The sequence below is a fragment of the Argopecten irradians genome, chromosome 15 (genome assembly GCF_041381155.1).
Source record: "Argopecten irradians isolate NY chromosome 15, Ai_NY, whole genome shotgun sequence".
NCBI lineage: Eukaryota > Metazoa > Mollusca > Bivalvia > Pectinida > Pectinidae > Argopecten > Argopecten irradians.
In genome coordinates, this window is record NC_091148.1 from 7592603 (window position 1) to 7612096 (window position 19494).

Consider the following 19494-nt stretch of genomic DNA (forward strand, 5'->3'; position numbering starts at 1 on the left):
GATGTTTATACTCGCAGGCATGTTTTAAAGTGAAGATCGATCGTGAAATTGATTCAAAGTACTTTAAAAAGTTGGTATACAATATTCTTCATCCTCGATACCCCAGGGGTTCCGATCACTATACCCCTGGACTATCTCATAGTACAATTGGAGACAACAGAACAGAACAGGTAATTTAGTAAACTGCAGTTGGTTATGAGGCTTTGATGTTGGGGGTCGCTCCCTCTGTAGTCTTTAAACAATAATCTTTGCAGGCTTGTGATTGGATCAGATATTTTCCATTGAGCTGCCTCCAATTTTACTATGGGATAGTCCGAGAGTGAAGAGGTCGTAAGTGATGGAGTATTCTTAAGTTGATCTTAACATTATATGACTTTGGGTCGATGAGGTTCATTTGTATTTTTACTGTATTCAAGAATAAACATTGAAAAGCGACATTGTCTGATTTGCAATGCGTTACATTGATTACCCAAACCAAGGTCCTGGAGAGCTCCACTGGACTGTTTACATCCTGACAAACATATTTTTGCCGTGTCTGGACGTTAAAAACTACGATAACGTTGTTAAACTGTTGGCCATGCCAGTAATTGTTGGTATCTGGTAACTTAATACCACCCAAGTTATCACTTTAATTAAATCTTTCAAAATCCTTAGAAAGTAGTACTATTTAGGTTTTTCACAAAGTACCAGACTCCATCGAGATTCACAGTTTCTGTCGAGACACTTGAATTCGAATTCAACAATCTACATCGAGTAAAACCTGGTTCAAACAGGAAACCTTCACATCCCGACCACCTGTAACATTTAATCCCACACGTTCCTTGGTTAGAAGCGTCCGTATCCTCGATAATTTGCAGCACATCGCTTGCGGATCCTCGTTTAGCTATCCACTTACTGCATAAACCTGGCATTACATGACAATAATACCGTTAGTAATGTACAAATACATGTAGATAGTATTAATAATATAACTGCTCAAATGGGACAAAAAGAAATTTAATTTAACGAGTATGAATTTTCTGAAGATATTCTAAAGAGCGAGTTCGAATAATTTCATATACTGTTAATATACTTATTTTAGCAGTATTTTTAATTTAGCGCTTTTCGCGTTGTCTTTGAAACGCTAATTCATGTACAGCCCTATATTTTATATAAAGGATATTTCCGGGATTTGAAACACAGAATTGCGCTACCTTATATCCTTTCTAATAAATTGTAATTTACATGAAAGATGGTTAGTAATAGTACCATCACAATGGACATGAAGCATCTTAAAGATGCTCCATCGCCGACGGACCAAAAACGATTATCTTCCTTTGAACTATAATCAGTGTTTAATCGTGTATCTATATGTCTGATTAACACAAAAAATAAGAAATAATTTTAATTGCGTTCGGTGCATGCGCAATCAGTACTACATTCCATATAGGACATAGTGCCATGGATTTTTTCGGGATGCAATTAATCATTTTAGTATTATTATCTTTAAATAAACTTAGAAGCTCAAACTTTCCAATGGTGGTAATAGTGTAGATTAAGTAACTTTTGCAACTGAAGAAAAATACTAATTCGTCTGTTCCTGTTTTTTATAGAGAAAAATACAATTTGAATTTGACAGCGATGGAGCATCTTTAATTAAATGAGTTTACTTTCCATCTGGATATCTTAAAGAGTCCGTGCTGTTTTATATATATTTGTGAGACAAAGCGAATGATAATTGTTATAATGAAAGTATACGAATAAGACTAGCCGGTGCATACTAATGCTATTTATCAAATCTATTTGGCTTATCGACAATACACCCTTTCCCCTCAAGTTTTAATTGCCTTAAATATCAAATAATTAATTTTCTCTTTGTTTCTGGCTTTCTGATTGGCCTATTCATTTTTTTCATTCCACGATGAAAAAAAATCAGAGAATGGCGCCAAAACCTGATGTTATCGTGACTTCACAATAGAAACATTGACGTTGCGTATTGATTTGGAAAAAATAATCCCTTGTAAAAAAATCTATGGAATCGTACGCGTATACGTATTTCAGTTTATAAAGTAGCCTGCAAAATCAATTATAAGCATTGATGTCACTATTTTTTAATTTCATCGGGGTATGAAAGAAACTTTGTTTGCCAACTATGTGAATACCCCGATGAAATTAAAAAATAGTGACTTCAATGCTTAATTGTAGTGGTTACTTTTTGATAATTGTTACATTGTGAACATTTCACGTCATACGTTATCAAAATGAAAGATGCTACACCGCCCACGAATTGTATAGTTTGTCTATTAAAAACAGGAGCACATGGATTAGTAATATTCAGTAACAAAAGTTACTTTCTTTACACTATAATTGTACTATCATTGAAAAGCTTGAACTTTTTTCCCTTTTATTTCAATATATTTAAAAAGTATTTCAAATAATCAATTTCATCTTTAAACACTCTAGAAAAATCAAAGAATAAATTATAAATCACTTAGAGGAACACTCACTTGTATGATATTAAGGTCACCAATGTATTTTTGTAGTATCTAGATATATATGTACACGTTTAAGCATATCAATTATGTCAAAATGATATACATTATTTATGCTCTGTCAGCGCTTGAGCATCTTTAAAGATGCTCCACCGCTGACAAATGGTATTTTTTCACTATCAAAAACAGGAGCAGACGATTTAGTATTTTTCTTTAAGTTTCAAAAGTTACTTACTTTACACCATTTCCACCATTGAAAATTTTGAGCTTCTTATTTTACTTCATGCTAAAAATATGAAAAATAATTAATTGCATCCCGAAAAAATCCGTGGCACTATATCTTATATGGAATGAAGTAATGATTGCGCATGCACCAAAGGCGAAATAAATTATTTCATGTTATTTTTTTATGTTAATTATGCATATATATACACGATTAAACATCAATTATTGTTCAGATGATGAATATCATTTATGCTCTGACGGCGATGGGGCATCTTTAAGTATCGACAACACGTAAAATGTAACAACATCTCCCCAAGACATATGAATTCGTTTCGGGATACCTACTAGAAAAACAGGCGGAACATCCCTTTACTTCAAGTCTCATCGAATTTCGCATATTTCCACTCAAAGATGTGACCCGGATAAACTTGGCAATGATCTCCCCTTCAATAGTGTTGGAAACAAGCGTGTTACTGTCGGTATTGCCGGGAAACACCTTTAGAAGATTGAAGTTTAAACGGGTTATTAAATGTTATACACGAGATGATGATGAACAGAATCTTACAAGGTAATCATTAAAATATGCTAACCAAGTCTTTTCAATGAGGTAAGGATTTGATCAGTAACATTTACTGGGATTGATGTCATTATGTGCTAGTTTGAATATGTGGATAAAACTGTTGTCTGAGACCTAATGTCGTTGGAAAAGGCGAAGCAGCTTTAGTACAACTACTTGCTGAACAAAAAGGGCACCTGACCTACATCTCTTTCTTGGCCTTTGTTTTTCCTCTTAATTCTATATATATTTCTACAGTCAATCCTGGTTATAAACACATATGAAAAATTTGTCTATATGACCAGGTGGTCTTTATACACAGGTTGACTTGTGTTGAAATCGGTCATATTTGAACCCTAGAAAAGTGGTCTTATTGAGCAGGTGGTCGTTATACACAGGTTGACTTGTGTTGAAATCGGTCATATTTGAACCCTAGAAAAGTGGTCTTATTTAGCAGGTGGTCGTTATACACAGGTTAATTGTAATACAATATGTCATTTTTAAAAGTGGTCTTATTTCGCCAGAAGTACTTATACACAGGTTGAATTTTTGTTACAATTTGTCAATTTGAACCCTAAGCAAGAGGGCTTATTTAGGAGTTGGTCACAAAATGAATTGTGTTGAAACTGGTCATGCAGAGCCCTAGATAAGTGGTTTTATTGAGCAGGTTTGAAATAGGCCATTTAGATCACTAGAAAAATAGTCTTAATAAGGCAGTGGTCTTGATAGCTAGGTGGTCGCTTAGGACAGGTTTTACATTATTTGATTACCTTGATATCTCCGTCATTATCCAGTATAGGTGTGTACGTAATTCCGTCCATACTGCAACTCACACTGTAGGAAGAAACCCATTGATTGGATACTCCACGACCACGCGTTTGGATTTCCTTAATTTGGGATTTGGTCTTCAATTCCACCTTTGGATTTCAAATGAAAATGAAAAAGTGAAATTGGCAGAACATTGCACTTACAGACTCCTGTAAACATAACAGTTCTTCTTTAGCATGAAATTGACGTTTTGTGTCAATCCTAAACAAAATAAATGTTATTTAAAAGAGCCAATCCAGTGCAGATCTGCTTTTAAAATGTGCATGTAATCATGTAATGTGGACAGGGCGTATATAGGCTTTGACCAATCCAAATTATATGTTTGGATTTAATAAGATATTTTTAAATGAAATGAAAATGTGTATGCTTTTGAATAAGAGATCCCAGAGGGATCGTGGCGTCTAGCATAGTACATTGTATTAGAACGAATATACGTACCCGATCTACTATACCTTTTGGCCGAGTACGACTTTGTCCCAATGTGTCGTAGTGGGGTATTGCCTCCGAAAGTCACTCGGGTACAGTTTTCTATACTTTTTGTAGGTTTCCAAGTACTTTATGCATATACATACATTTATATAATACTTTCGTCAAAAACAAACATAACTACCATTCTTAATACCTTCTGTACAGCTCGCAAGACGTCAGATTCAGCATTGTGGACTTGTATAAATTCACTTCAGAAAGACCTTCATATGTGCGATATCAAATAAGTACGATAAAATGCAAGCAAACGTTTCACAGTGGTTTACATAATCGTTATTTTGCTCCATTAGCAGTAATAGGAACCAATTGTAGCTCTAAAGGCGAAAGCATTTTCTGTCTAAAAAGTCTTTTGAGCTACAATATAGCAGCTAACATGATATATTGAAATTTTCCATTCTTTCATTCATCTTTTTAAATATATCACTCACACAAAAAAAATATTCTTAATGTCTACATAGCAACAACTCACTTTAATTATCAACATCAGGGCTAGCTATCTGTCAGCAATGCTTTTTTTTCTGATAGACCCATTAAAGGACCACTACCTTTCCGAAACGGCTTTTAATTTTTAAAATAGGAATGTAAAACGAGATCGATAATTTTGTAGAGTCGCAAAAGTTATTAACTTACCGTTAATAATACACGTATCATCACCTTCTGAACAATTTAATTAAAATAATAAAATGTTATTTTTTATAACGCGGGTCGTCTTATGTTTCCCGCCGTCGTCCTAAATACTGCGCGGTAGTTGACTATCACTGTGTCGGACGGCAAAACAGCGAAACGACTCTCCACTGTTATCATATATTACGCAGGATATCGTGCATATGTTTGGTGTTTTAACCTCATCTTAGGCCATCGGTATATATTTTCTGATGTTATTAATGTTTTTAAGAAACCTTTATGGTTTGCTCGGGAAAGGTAGTGGGCCTTTAATGCATAACCTAATTAGGCATCATGGTAAATCAATGACATTGAGCAGTCTACCATACCTCATCCTCGACCTTCCAGTGGTTACAAACGCTACCGTTGTATCCACCCCAGGACTATCTCATAGTAAAACTGAAGACAGCTCAGGAGAAAAAGTATGAATAAATCACAGGTCTGCAAAGACTTCTTTTAAAGACTACAGAGAGAGCGACGCCTAACATCAAAGCCACACAGTCGACCACAGTGTACGACTCTCTTGACGTGTATCAAAGGACTAAATTACCTGTTCTGTTGACTCCGGGTTTACTATGAGATAGTCCTGGGGTGTAGAGATCGTATGTGATCGGAACCCCTGGGGTATCGAGGATGCTATACCTGGACGTATTCCCCATTGTTTGTTGATAGTGGACACCAGGCATCATCACTGTTAATTCTCATTTTCGCTAATTGGCAGTGACTATGTGTTGAAGACGCGGAGAGCGCATCGTCAGATACGCCGTGTGGGCCCGTCACCAGGCTAAAATTACAAGAACTGCTTGGCATGCATCGCACTGGAAAATAATCATGAACAAAACCCGATGACGTCAATAAAGTAATTAAATGGCTGTGCTGATTGGTTTTTGTGTGCCTATCTATCACTTTTTAGGTGTACTGGAATATAACTTAGTTGTTATAAAATGTCTATGCATGGTTATTTGATGACATTATTTTCTAGGCCATAAAAAGAACTGAAACAACACAACAATCTACGAGTCAAATAAAATTTCCGTGGTTTGAACGGAGCAAATTAGACGGAAATTATTTTCCCTTATGTTGCGAGTTTTCTCATAGGTGGCGCAAGGGTGTTTGCACGTGCAGTTCACGGTGTTCGGTACAACGTGTGTCATTCAGCGAGGGTAGACCAGAGGCGACACACGTGTTATTGAGAATTAACAATTGTATATTTTTTATAAATGCTGGTATGGAAAGTGGAAGTGCTCATATTGGAAGCGAGTCTGAGGTTTCGACCACTCTTAAACAGATTTTGAGTGAATTTAGAAGCCAGAAAATTGAATTGAATGAATTGAAGGAGCCGGTGCGTGGTAAGTCCCAGACGGTAGTTGCCGAAGTCAAAAAGTTGAAAACTAAAACTGAACTTTCGTGGAAATACGAAGGAAATAAGAAACAGTACCTATTTAACAATGAAATACTTGATATTGTAAAGCAAGCACAGTGGGCTTTCAAGGAGAACGGGAAAGTTGATTATTTGAAAGAAGTATTGTCAGAGTGTGAGGACAAACTTAAACAGCGAAACAAACTTATTCGTATCGCGGATACTTCCGAAGGTGGCTGGGAGACAGTCCGGCAATATGAGAGTAATCCGGTGGCCAGTGATTCAGAGGATGAGAACAAGATTCATCGAGCAGAGGCTAGGGCCGTTAAGAGGAAAAAAAGATAGACTTAAAAAACCAGGTCAAGGAAAACGCCATACTCAAGATGTTAATTTTAATGGTGGGAGCAGTGTTTCTATGTTTAATTGGAATGGACAGGCAACTATGGGAGCAAATGGATTTGGACCGGTCAGGTCTGGGTACAGAATGGATCAGCCCTTTCGTATGTTCAGCGGGCCCAGAAGTGGAGCCTGCTATAGTTGCGGAGAGTGGAACCACTTCCGGAATGACTGTCCCCATATTGGACCCAACAGAGCAGTAACGGACCAATCGGTGGGAACTAAAAAGTGATGGCGCGTGCGCAGATAACGTGGATTCAGACAGTTTTAAAGAAGAGTATAAGATTATTGATGATAGTATTTTTACCCATGATTATTATGAATATGAGGAAGGACAAAAACATATTATTGTTAAAGGAAGGTTAAAAAGACATATAGATTTTTGGCAGGAAATAGGGGCTTGTGATTTTATTAAGGATACTATTTTTAACGGATATAAAATTCCTTTTTATTCTCAGCCAGATAGTTTAATTTTAAACAATTATAAGTCAGCTTTGAATGAGCAGGAGTTTGTGGTGCAAGCTATTAAAGATTTGTTAGATAGGGGTTTAGTGGGAAAATGTGATCATGTACCAACGGTAGTAAACCCGTTAACTGTATCTATACAAAATAACAAGAAAAAGAGACTGATTTTAGATTTGAGGTCGATCAATAAACATTTGTGGAAACAGTCTGTAAAATTTGAAGATTTGAGACTGGCTCTGATGTATTTAGAACAGGGATTTTTTATGTTTAAATTTGACATACATTCAGCGTATCATTTTGTGGATATCTATGGGCCTCATACTGAATATTTGGGGTTTTCTTGGCTGATGGACGGTCAAATTGTTTATTTCAAATTTTTGGTTTTACAGTTCGGCTTATCAAAGGCTCCTTATATTTTTACGAAAATAACAAGGCCACTGGTGGCTAAATGGAGAGGTGAGAGTAAGCTGATTGTTATGTTTCTTGACGATGGATTTGGTTGCGGTCCTAATGCTTTTCTCACTCAAATAGCAGCAGATGAGATTAAGGAGGATTTGTTGAAATCCGGTTTTGTACCTAAAGCAGAAAAATCTTTGTGGGTACCTACACAGGAATTAGAATTTTTAGGTGTGATCTTGGATGCGTTAAACGGGTTAATGCACATTCCTGTCCGTAGAGTTGATAAGGTTTTAGCTACAGTGGCTGAACTTGAGGGCAGTATTCAGAAGAGTAACCGAGTACAGGTGAGAAAAGTTGCTAGTTTCGTAGGGCAGATCATTTCTATGAACGTAGTGATAGGAAATGTTTCGCAGATTATGACTCGGTATCTATCTATGGATGTACATACAGCGTATAGTTGGAATTCGTATATCAAATTGTCTGAGGATAGTATTGTTCAACTTCAGTTTTGGAAACAAACTTTAAGTAAACTTAATTCCAGACGATTGCGTGACACAGGGGTTTGTTCCAAAATTATTTATAGTGACGCAAGCGGAACGGGATTTGCCGGTTATGAAGTGAATACAGTTGATAGTGTAGCTCATGGGATGTGGTCTGTAGATGAAAGTAAAAAAATCGTCTACTTGGAGAGAGTTGGTAGCTGTGTTGAGGGTTTTAATTTCTTTGAAGGGACAATTAGAGGAACACAGATTGAAATGGTTTTCAGACAATGCAGGTGTCTGTAGTATAGTTCATAAAAGTTCGATGAAAGGCGAGTTACAGGATGTAGCGATTGAGATTTATCGAGTTTGTATTTCAAAATCAATATCGATTGAAATGGAATGGTTACCCAGGAGTCTCAATGACAGAGCTGATTATTTATCTCGTATTGTAGACCGAGATGATTGGGGTATATCTTTTGAGTTGTTAGATATTATTGAAGCAAAGTGGGGCTGTTTAGAAGTAGATTGGTTTGCCTCAGATCATAACACAAAAAAGACATTATTTTATTCTAGATTTTGGAATGAAAACTCTGCCGGTATGGATGCTTTCACTGTAAGTTGGACAGAAAAATTCGGCCTGTTTGTTCCACCTATTTTTGATTCCCAGAGTGTTAAGGCAGATGATGCGTACGCATGCGTCAGGTGTATTGGTGGCACCTATGTGGAGATCTGCGAGTTTTTGGCCACTCGTGTGTAGTAATTCTACAAGTAGTACATTTATTAGAAATGTAGTGGATTGTCTAGAGTTACCGTCGTTTAGGGAATTTTACGTTCCGTGTAAAAACGGAAGTGGAATTTTTGGAGTGGAGGATCTTAAATTCAAAATGTTAGCATTGAAATTGAGATTTTGAATTGGCTGATGCTATATGCTAGGCGTGGCTGCCTTGATAATTGCTGGGATAATTGGAGATTATCTCGGCTGACAAGCCATGATAATATGTGTGACAGTAATAAATGTACAGGCTGACAAGCCATGATAATATGTGTGACAGTAATAAATGTACAGGCTGACAAGCCATGATAATATGTCCGAGATTGTTTCGGAGAAATCTGTTAATATAGGAAGTAGTATTATAATATTACATCGATATTACACTATGGATTCAAATTGGTGTTTAAAAATATTTTTCATAAGGTTGAAAGATAGTCGTGTGTACATATATGTATATATCTTATAATGTATTTTTCTTTATACGTCTATTTTTGCAGAGCTTCGGTCGGGAGATCAATGAATTGCCAGAGGTGCTGCTGGATAAGGTGACCCAGATACCTGAGCTTTTGGAGAATTTTCGAGCTGTGAATACATGCAAGGCTTATAAGAGGGGATTTCTTAGATGGAAAAAGTGTGACATCAATTCTGGTATAAAATTGGAGGACACCTTACCGGCAAAACCTTTGCATGTAGCAATTTATTTGACTTCCATTATTCAAACCGCAAATTCACCTAGTCCATTGGTTAACGTGTTTTATAGTTTAAAATGGTTTCATGATATTTTTTATTTTAAATCTCCAACTGACTCTAAATTAGTTGTGAATATCCTGGAGGCCGGCAAGCGGAAATTGGCTCGTCCAGTGATTAAGAAGGAACCTGTAACCATTCGTATGTTGAGTGATACGTTTGATTTTCTATTCATGGAGGGTAATAGTAAAAATCAACGTATCATATGTGCTTCTTTATTGGGATACGCGGGATTTTTACGCAGTGAAGAGTTATTGAAAATTAAACGGTCTGATATTGTAATAGATTCCACGCATATGCACGTGTTTATGGAATCTAGTAAGACTGATAAGTACCGAGATGGTGCTTGGATTGTTATTTCACGGACAGGGACCAAGTTGTGTCCAGTTGTTAATATTGAACGTTATTTTGAATGGCTCGGTGTGGATGAGAGTGATGATGTACATTTGTTGTGTAATTTGAGTGCTTTGAAAGAAGGTTATAAGTTAAGGAACGACAAAAAAGTGATGTCTTACACTACTTTTACGCGAATTGTTTATAGAAGCTTTCAAGCCCCATGTCGATGATATATCGAAATATTGTCTACATTCTTTGCGTTCTGGGGGAGCTACTGCAGCTGCAAATCGAGGAATAGGAGATAGACTTTTTAAACGACATGGTAGATGGGTTAGTGAAAACGCTAAAGATGGTTATGTCAAAGATTCTTTTTGTGAGAGATTACTTGTTTCTCAAAGTTTAGGTTTATAAAGATTTATAAACGATATTTTCCGATTCCCGTTCTTTTAGATTCATCGGCGTATACCTATCGCTAGTTATCAATAAATACAAGTAAATTCATTGATACAAGAGTTAGAGTTTTTCCTATGAGAAGTGATGCAGTGGCCAAGGGAAATAAAATTTCCGTGGTTTGAGCGGAGCGAATTAGACGGAAATTATTTTCCCTTATGTTGCGAGTTTTCTCATAGGTGGCGCAAGGGTGTTTGCACGTACAGTTCACGGTGTTAGGTACAACGTGTGTCATTCAGCGAGGGTAGACCAGAGGCGACACACGTGTTATTGAGAATTAACAATTGTATATTTTATATATATTTATATTTTTTAGAAGATATACATTTAAGCAAGTTGTATTGGTTTGTATTTCATAATGCTTATGATTTGCACAGTGGGGATTAATGTAGGTTTATAGTACGATGTGGATGAGAGATTGAGTTTGAATATTTGTAAATTGTGTCGGCGTATACCTATCGCTAGTTATCAATAAATACAAGTAAATTCATTGATACAAGAGTTAGAGTTTTTCCTATCAGAAGTGATCTTAGGTTTAGACGGATGCATAGACATTTTTAAGTAAATAAGTTATGTTCAAGTACGGTTAAGAAGTGATAGATAGGCATAAAAAAATCACTACTTTAAACGGGGTCTTAAACCTGATGTTTTGCCATTATATGTACCAACAAACGTTCAGACAATCATAAATATCTATCAAACTCGAATGGACCGTACTACGTTTTACCAGTCAGAAGCGCGGATTGGTAGCAGCGAATCGAAGTGAAAATGGCACATGGCAGAGTAGTCAAATTATCTTCTTTAGGAGATGAGCTATAAATGATACCACTGAATACGAATCCGAAATATTCCTCGAGATATCCCCCAAATGTCAGGTCATTGTATATCTTGACAATTTCAAATACAAATGTACATATATTTTTGAATCTCGCTTGGATAATCATTGGGGGCTGCCCGAATGCTACTTTAATAAGTGTAATAATTTTAAATAATTATATATACATGTGTTTACATTTCTGTTTTCACTTTGCTATATAACCTCACCAACCGTAACGCAGAGGTTGCCGCGTAAGAATACACACACCGGAATATAGTCAGAAAATGAAGGAGGGCTGAAGTTGGTTGCGAGTTCCTAGTTCCTAGTTCCGTTTAATAAACGGAACTAGGAACCAGACCCGAGTTCCGTTTAAGCTTATACGGAACTAGGAACCAGACCCGAGTTCCGTTTAACTTAAACAGAACTAAGAACCAGACCCGAGTTCCGTTTAACCTAAACAGAACTAGGAACCAGACCCGAGTTCCGTTTAAGCTTATACGGAACTAGGAACCAGACCAGAGTTCCGTTTAACAAACATACTGGTCAACGAGCGGAGTTCCGTTTATACGGATTCCTATCTCTAACTGCATGTTCAATTACCTATTATATACAGGAATCGAACTTAGAGCTTCCATGAATAATACAGCACAGAATTAATCTCCTTATCACAAGTTTCCTTAAACGGATCTGACACCTAGACTCCAGTTCCGTTTAACTTAAACGGAACTAGGAACCAGACCCGAGTTCCGTTTAAGCTTATACGGAACTAGGAACCAGACCCGAGTTCCGTTTAAGCTTATACGGAACTAGGAACCAGACCCGAGTTCCGTTTAACAAACATACTGGCCAACGAGTCGAGTTCCGTTTATTAGGATTTCTACATCTTATAAGATATTAAATTACATATGTTATACAGGAATCTAGCTCTGAGCTTTCAGGAACGATACAATTTATTTAATTTATCTCTATAACACAGATTTTCTTAAACGGATCTGACACCTAAATCCTAGTTCCGTTTTGCTTAAACGGAACTAGGAACCAGACCCGAGTTCCGTTTAACTTAAACGGAACATGGAACCAGGCCCTAGTTAGTTTAAACGGAACTAGAAACCAGACCTGAGTTCCGTTTAACACAAATATACTGGTCAATGAGTCGAGTTCCGTTTATTAGGATTTCTGCATCGTATAAGATATTAAATTCAAATGATATAAAGCAATCTAGCTCTGAGCTTTCAGGAATGATACAACAGAGAATTAATCTCTATAACACAGATTTTATTAAACGAATCTGACACCTAGACCCCAGTTCCGTTTTGCTTAAAAGGAACTAGGAACCAGACCCTAGCTCCATTTAACACAAATACTGGTCAACCAGCCGGATTCCGTTTATTAAAATTTCTACCTGTAATAAGATGTTTAATTACCATTATAATTCTAAAATCGAACGTAAAGCTTCAATGAATAATACAACACTTAATTAATCTATATAACAGAATTTCTTCAGCGGGTTTGACACCTAGACACCAGTTCCGTTTAACTAAATCGGAACTAGGAACCAGACCCGAGTTCCGTTTAACACAAATACTGGTCAACCAGCCGGGTTCCATTTATTAGAATTTCTACCTCTATTGAGATGTTTAATTACCATTGTAATACAGGAATCGAACTTAAAGCTTCCATGAATAATACAACACAGAATTTCTTCAACGGGTTTGACACCTAGACCCTGGTTCCGTTTAGGCTCAAACAGAACTAGGAACCATATTCGAGTTCCGTTAATTTGATCGGAACTAGGAACCAGACACGAGGTCAGTTTAGAGCCGACGCTTGCATAGATGTGACTTTTTTAGATTTATTTTACAGGAATTGTCTTTGAAATTTCAGGACCAAGTAATCAAAGTAAAAATCATTTCAGTGTAGATTTCTTTACACGAAGTCGACAACGAGACCTGTTCTATTCTGTTTAATATTATGCGGATCTAAGAACCAGTTCCTAGTTCTGTTTAAGCCGATGTTGGCCTATACATTGCCTTTAAAGACTTTAATGAATATCATGATGCTTAATAGTGCCCCGTATCGCAATACGGGTGCCTTATAGTAATCAGGTTGTCGGTCTATCTGTCCGTCTGTCTGTACGTCCGTCCGTCCGTCCGCCTGTCCTTTTTTAGTTCTTTTTTTTTTGTTACCAAGAAGTCTTAAATTGCAGATGTAGGTTACCTTAGTGCCCTTGTTCTGCATATTACATTTTTGGGCCAATCGGTCAATATGATGGCCGACAGAGAAACACCTTTGATTTTGGTAGTTGAAGATATCTATCTCTATTAAGCACCAAAGGGATCTGTCTGAAATTTCAGAGGTTGGTTTCCCCTAGGTTCTTAGTTGCGTATAAGGCATTTTTGAACCGATCTATCAACAAGATACCATACAACTCAATCAAACAAAATCAACAAGATGGCCAAGAGGCAGCCATCTTGGATTTTAATATTTATTGTTTAAAAAGCAGAGAAAATATTCCTCTTTCGTCAGACATACATCATTCTTTGGTACGCGCCAAGAATCCTCTAAGATATCTTGTAATATATACTGTCATCAATCATTTCGAAATCAGAGCTTCAATTGTACATTTCATTGTCAAGATATTACTTTTCCTAATCCCATCTTGAGCGGGGCATATTTTGACGTGTCAGTGTTCTAGTATTTTACAGTAATCGTCTTCGGAACCTTTAGGAACATATAATCACAGAAAAACTCAATATAGCGTAGAAACGGAGTCGAAAAACCATGCCCGAGTTCCGTTTAAGATCATACGAATCTAGGAATTAGACCCGAGTTCCTTTTAACCCAACGCAATCAAATTCCATATTCAGTTCACGTGCTTTTACTGACCAATGAGTTCGTTTATTATGATTCCCACGTGTAATAAGATGTTTAACTGGACATTTTCATTGGACAATATGACGGGTGTTTATTTAACAAGGAAAAGTGGTCAATGGCATTCATATCTTAACTCGAGTTATAAAGAAGTATTTTTCCTCATCTCGCACGCTTAAGTTAGCCCTATTGCACCTCAGTTTTGGTCAAAGGTTCAAGCCCCTGGTTATGCAATACACGATAGACTGCCGTCCTCTTTGCCTGCTAAGCTTGAGTGTTGAACTCTGGAAACTTTGTCAATGAACCAGGTAGTGTTCGGCTTCAAGGAGCACCACACGATGGAGAGGCTGATTGCGTCCCTCCATCCAGAATGTCATATATAAACTTGAAAACTTCAGCCCTGAACAGGACATTGAGAGGATTGGCTTCTTCGAAGGTGTCATTACTCGTCAATGTCAGACGTGGTCCCTTCTGCCTTTTTTGAAGAGAATTCAGACGTTGAAGGCCATTACCTCACAGAGTTCAGCACCACCAAAAAAGAAGGCTAGAAATTCTGCTCCCACTGTTATATGCGACCGAAGTCAAAGCCTTATTTCAATGGTAACATTGGGAAGGGTAGGAAGAGTACAAACCATCATTGGGACAAGACGAAAAGTTCCTGATTCGTCTCTCCGCCCTTGATCGTTCCATACGAAAGGTCTGTTCTTGAGAATTCAGCCAGTCTCAGATTCAAGTCCTCCTCTCGTAAATTAGGGTTTGGGTAAGGCAACAATTCTCCATCTGTGAAGGTCTCGATATTCCTCGTTTTCATCTTCCTGTAGGAGATCGTCAGTCCACCTTCTTTCTAGAGTCAATGGAAGGATATAACCCAGGACCCTTGAGCCTTTTCTGTAGTGAAGGAGCGGTTTGGCATTCCATACTTGCGGCATCCGCACTTTGTGTCAATGTATGTATTTTTTCCCTTCTTCGGGGGATCCGGAGATGGCAGTTTCCATCCGGGAGGAAGTAAGGACCATGCTTTTAAAGGGCGCGGTCGAGGAGGTGCCTATTATGGACTACACACTCGGCTTCTATTCCAGAATGATTCTGATCCGCAAGAGGTTTGGAGCTTGGTGTCCCATCAATTGCTGTTGTAGTGTGATTTCTGCACTCTAGGGAAGACATGTTCACAACTATGTCGACGAATTCCTAATGATCCATGCAGTGAATTTGAAATCTAAAGTTATAGTAAGTATTATATCATGAAAGTGGCTTAACATTGAAAAAAACTCTAATTTCCTTATAAAAGACTTCTTCTTTAAAACTGAGCACGATATATAACAACTCATATTGCAAAGGTAGTATCTGTATGGGGTGAGGATACAAAATTATAAAAAGGGTGTGGCTTATCCCCTTGGGCCTGAGGGGCGGGGCCAAAAGGGGTCAATTTGTTTATTTCCATATAAACGACTTTTTCTCTGAAATTAAGTATGGGAGAGTACTCATATTGCGATGGTAGCATCCTTAAGGGAATTCCAAATTGTAAAAATGCTGGGACTGACTCTCTACCACTATTGATTAGCACTCATAATCATATGATATTGAAAGCATCATTATATGATGGAGATTTAAAATTAAGCAAATCGTGGAGCCTGTTTTGCTATTTCCAATTGTAAGAGTTTTTGTGACAATTACTTCATAAAACAGGTGATTCTTCGTGATCTATTTTGTTGACTCACGGAAGGATATTCTTAACCAAGATCAATAGGTACAATATACATGTTTATTTCGATGGCAGTTTTGGTTTATGCTTGCAGTTCGATAAAATGCACATCAATTTAACAAGATATTAAAATATCAGAAAAATATTAATTTGAAATACTCCTTCACATAGAAATAAAAATAAATGGAGAAAAATAATCTGGAAATCTAAATATTTCGATGAAACATTGTTAGATTTAAAATTAAAAATAAAATCCTTTTACCATGGGGATTAGATAAAGATATCTGTAAAAATCGTATGTACTGGGCTTAAACGGTCTAGATCTGTTGCCAAGAATTTCCATTTAATTTCAAAAGAATTCCGGTCTCATTCATGAACGCCGCACGTCGCGTTATCGCATAACTTCACTCGGTCCTTTGGACCAGTTGAGCTAAAATGAGTAAATGCTATGGCAAGCCAATTTAAAATTTATTGAAGGAGCAAGGTCCATCCAGAATTTGATCGAATTATATAAGATATCATATATTATTATATTCGATATCAGGCCCGTCGGGTCAGATGAGCTTTACAAATGTCTATGCAAGCGTGGGGTTATACGGAACTCAGGTCTGGTTCCTAGTTCCGTATTTGCTTAAACGGAACTCGGGTCTGGTTCCTAGTTCCGTTTAAGATAAACGGAACTGGAGTCTAGGTGTCAGATCCGTTTAAGGAAACTTGTGATAAGGAGATTAATTATGTGCTGTATTATTCATGGAAGCTCTAAGTTCGATTCCTGTATATAATAGGTAATTGAACATGCAGTAAGAGATAGGAATCCTAATAAACGGAACTCCGCTCGTTGGCCAGTATGTTTGTTAAACGGAACTCGGGTCTGGTTCCTAGTTCCGTATAAGCTTAAACGGAACACGGGTCTGGTTCCTAGTTCCGTCTAAGTTAAACGGAACTCGGGTCTGGTTCCTAGTTCCGTTTAAGTTAAACGGAACTGGAGTCTAGGTGTCAGATCCGTTTAAGGAAACTTGTGATAAAGAAATTAATTCTTTGCTGTATTATTCATGGAAGCTCTAAGTTCGATTCCTGTATATAATAGGTAATTGAACATGCAGTTAGAGATAAGAATCCTAATAAACGGAACTCCGCTCGTTGGCCAGTATGTTTGTTAAACGGAACTCGGGTCTGGTTCCTAGTTCCGTATTTGCTTAAACGGAACTCGGGTCTGGTTTCTAGTTCCGTTTAAGTTAAACGGAACTGGAGTCTAGGTGTCAGATCCGTTTAAGGAAACTTGTGTTAAGGAGATTAATTCTGTGCTGTATTATTCATGGAAGCTCTAAGTTCGATTTCTGTATATAATAGGTAATTGAACATGCAGTTAGAGATAGGAATCCTAATAAACGGAACTCCGCTCGTTGGCCAGTATGTTTATTAAACGGAACTCGGGTCTGGTTCCTCGTTCCGTATAAGCTTAAATGGAACACGGGTCTGGTTCCTAGTTCCGTTTAAGTTAAACGGAACTCGGGTCTGGTTCCTAGTTCCGTTTAAGTTAAACGGAACTCGGGTCTGGTTCCTAGTTCCGTTTATTAAACGGAACTAGGAACTCGCAACCAACTTCAGCCCTCCGAAAAGGAGGTACTTAAGAAATATTGTATAAATGGAATGAAAGAGACGAATTTATCTTGGAACTATATTTTGTGTACTCTCTGAACATTTTCCGCCAAACCAAATTGACGCCGGCGTTTCCGAGATCCCATCAATTAACCGGCTGTTACAACAGTCATATAACGAAGAAAAAGCAAAGGTGTTTTTTTTATCGAAACCCTAAATTTAAAAGAAATTGTTGGTTGAAATGGAAAGATAATGAATTATATTTATTTTTGGTGTTTACTGGTGTATAAACTGCATTTTTGTACAAAAATTTCGACATGACGCGCGTTATTTAATATAAAAAATGTAGTTAACATACCAGTAAGCAAAAAAAAAATCATTCCTTTTGCCTCATGTGATGTTAAGTTGTCCTGAATAGATTACTAAGTAAGTAAATGTTACATAAAAAAGTCCAATAGTTGGTGTAAGTGAAGCTATTGTTGTCCTGACTCGCAAAAATATCACCAGCCGGTACATATGTACTTAGGAGACAGGTTCAAATAAATATTGCATACTTTTCTGAATTCTTCCATTGCAATTTGTTTGTTATTTATAATTATATATCAATCAGAAATAAATACGTTTTAAGCTAAACCATTCTCGAATTTATCTAACAATAATTGCAAAATACCTTAAATACAAATCATTTTGATTGATTTTGCATTTGCTTTCATACTAAAACTTGCCTTTTGATTTGCCTTGCCATTTTTCCATACCAATACTCGAAAATCCGACGTTATCATGACGTTACAATAGAGATTTTGTTGTTGCTATTGATTTGGAAAATGACTCTTAAAAATTGATTATATAGAAGCAATACCGCTGACGAATCTCATGTTTCTCTATCAAAAACAGAAGCGGACGAATAAATATTTTCCTCAGTTACAAAAGCTACTAAATTTACACCATTACCACCATTGTGAGGTTTGAGCTTTTTATTATACTTCAAGATAGAAAAATATCAAAAACAATTAAATGCGTTCCGTAAAAAATCAACGACACTATGGCCTATATGGAATGAAGTACTGATTGCGCATGCACTAAAAACAAGATAAAATATTTTATATATTTTTTTTTTGTTCGTTTGAAATATATATACACGATTAAACACCAATTATTGTTCAAATGAATGGTATCGTTTATCCTCTGACGGTGTTGAAGTATCTTTAAGCATTGATGTTATGTTTTTATCTGATCCCCATATAAGCAAACAAGATGTTCTCATACCCCTATGGAATCTTTTTTTTTTAAATGTGACGTCAATGCTTTAATTAAATGTACAGATTAAAATGGCATAATACATGCATAATTGCTGTGATTATCATGAAGTTACTCCAAAATAATGTATAGGTTTTAGTCATATAAAGTAACAAAAACACTTATTGCTATCAAATAAACTTAATTCTATGTAAATGTGGAATTCAGCAAATATAGCCACATCGATATCTGTAAAATATCTATTTGTGTAATATTATTTACTTGGAACGCTACAGTCCCGAATATTACTGGAATAGCAGAAGAGCTAAAATAGTTTAAAAAAGAACAGGTAACTTACATAATGTCACTAGCAGTTTGAATAGCACAAACTGTCGAACAGCCAGCAGGTCCACCATCGTTGATGGATTTGATATTTGATAAACAAGGACAGTGATATCTGTATCTATTTACATATGACATATTGACAAGGCATTGTGTGTGGAAAAATCGATTAAATACTGTCCCATTGATGAGTGTTAAATACAAAGATAGGTGTATAGGTTAAAATATCTGTTAATGAAAAAAAATTGATACCTCGATTGGCAAAAGAGCGGGGAAAGTGAACTGAGGTCT

General features: G+C 36.7%; 1 protein-coding gene and 1 pseudogene across 1 annotated transcript; one reads left to right on the forward strand and one right to left on the reverse strand.

The window, feature by feature from the left end:
* Positions 1 to 384: 384 nt before the first annotated feature.
* LOC138309777 (lactadherin-like) lies at positions 385 to 19273 on the reverse strand. Its single transcript, XM_069250988.1, has 5 exons — positions 19220 to 19273; positions 5872 to 6047; positions 4023 to 4169; positions 3042 to 3192; positions 385 to 904 (listed from the first exon to the last, which is right to left on the reverse strand). The coding sequence occupies exons 2-5, from the start codon at positions 6037 to 6039 to the stop codon at positions 651 to 653; spliced, it is 720 nt and encodes a 239-aa protein (XP_069107089.1). The 5' UTR covers positions 6040 to 6047; positions 19220 to 19273; the 3' UTR covers positions 385 to 650.
* LOC138309554 (integrase/recombinase xerD homolog) lies at positions 7042 to 10840 on the forward strand (annotated as a pseudogene).
* Positions 19274 to 19494: the final 221 nt, after the last annotated feature.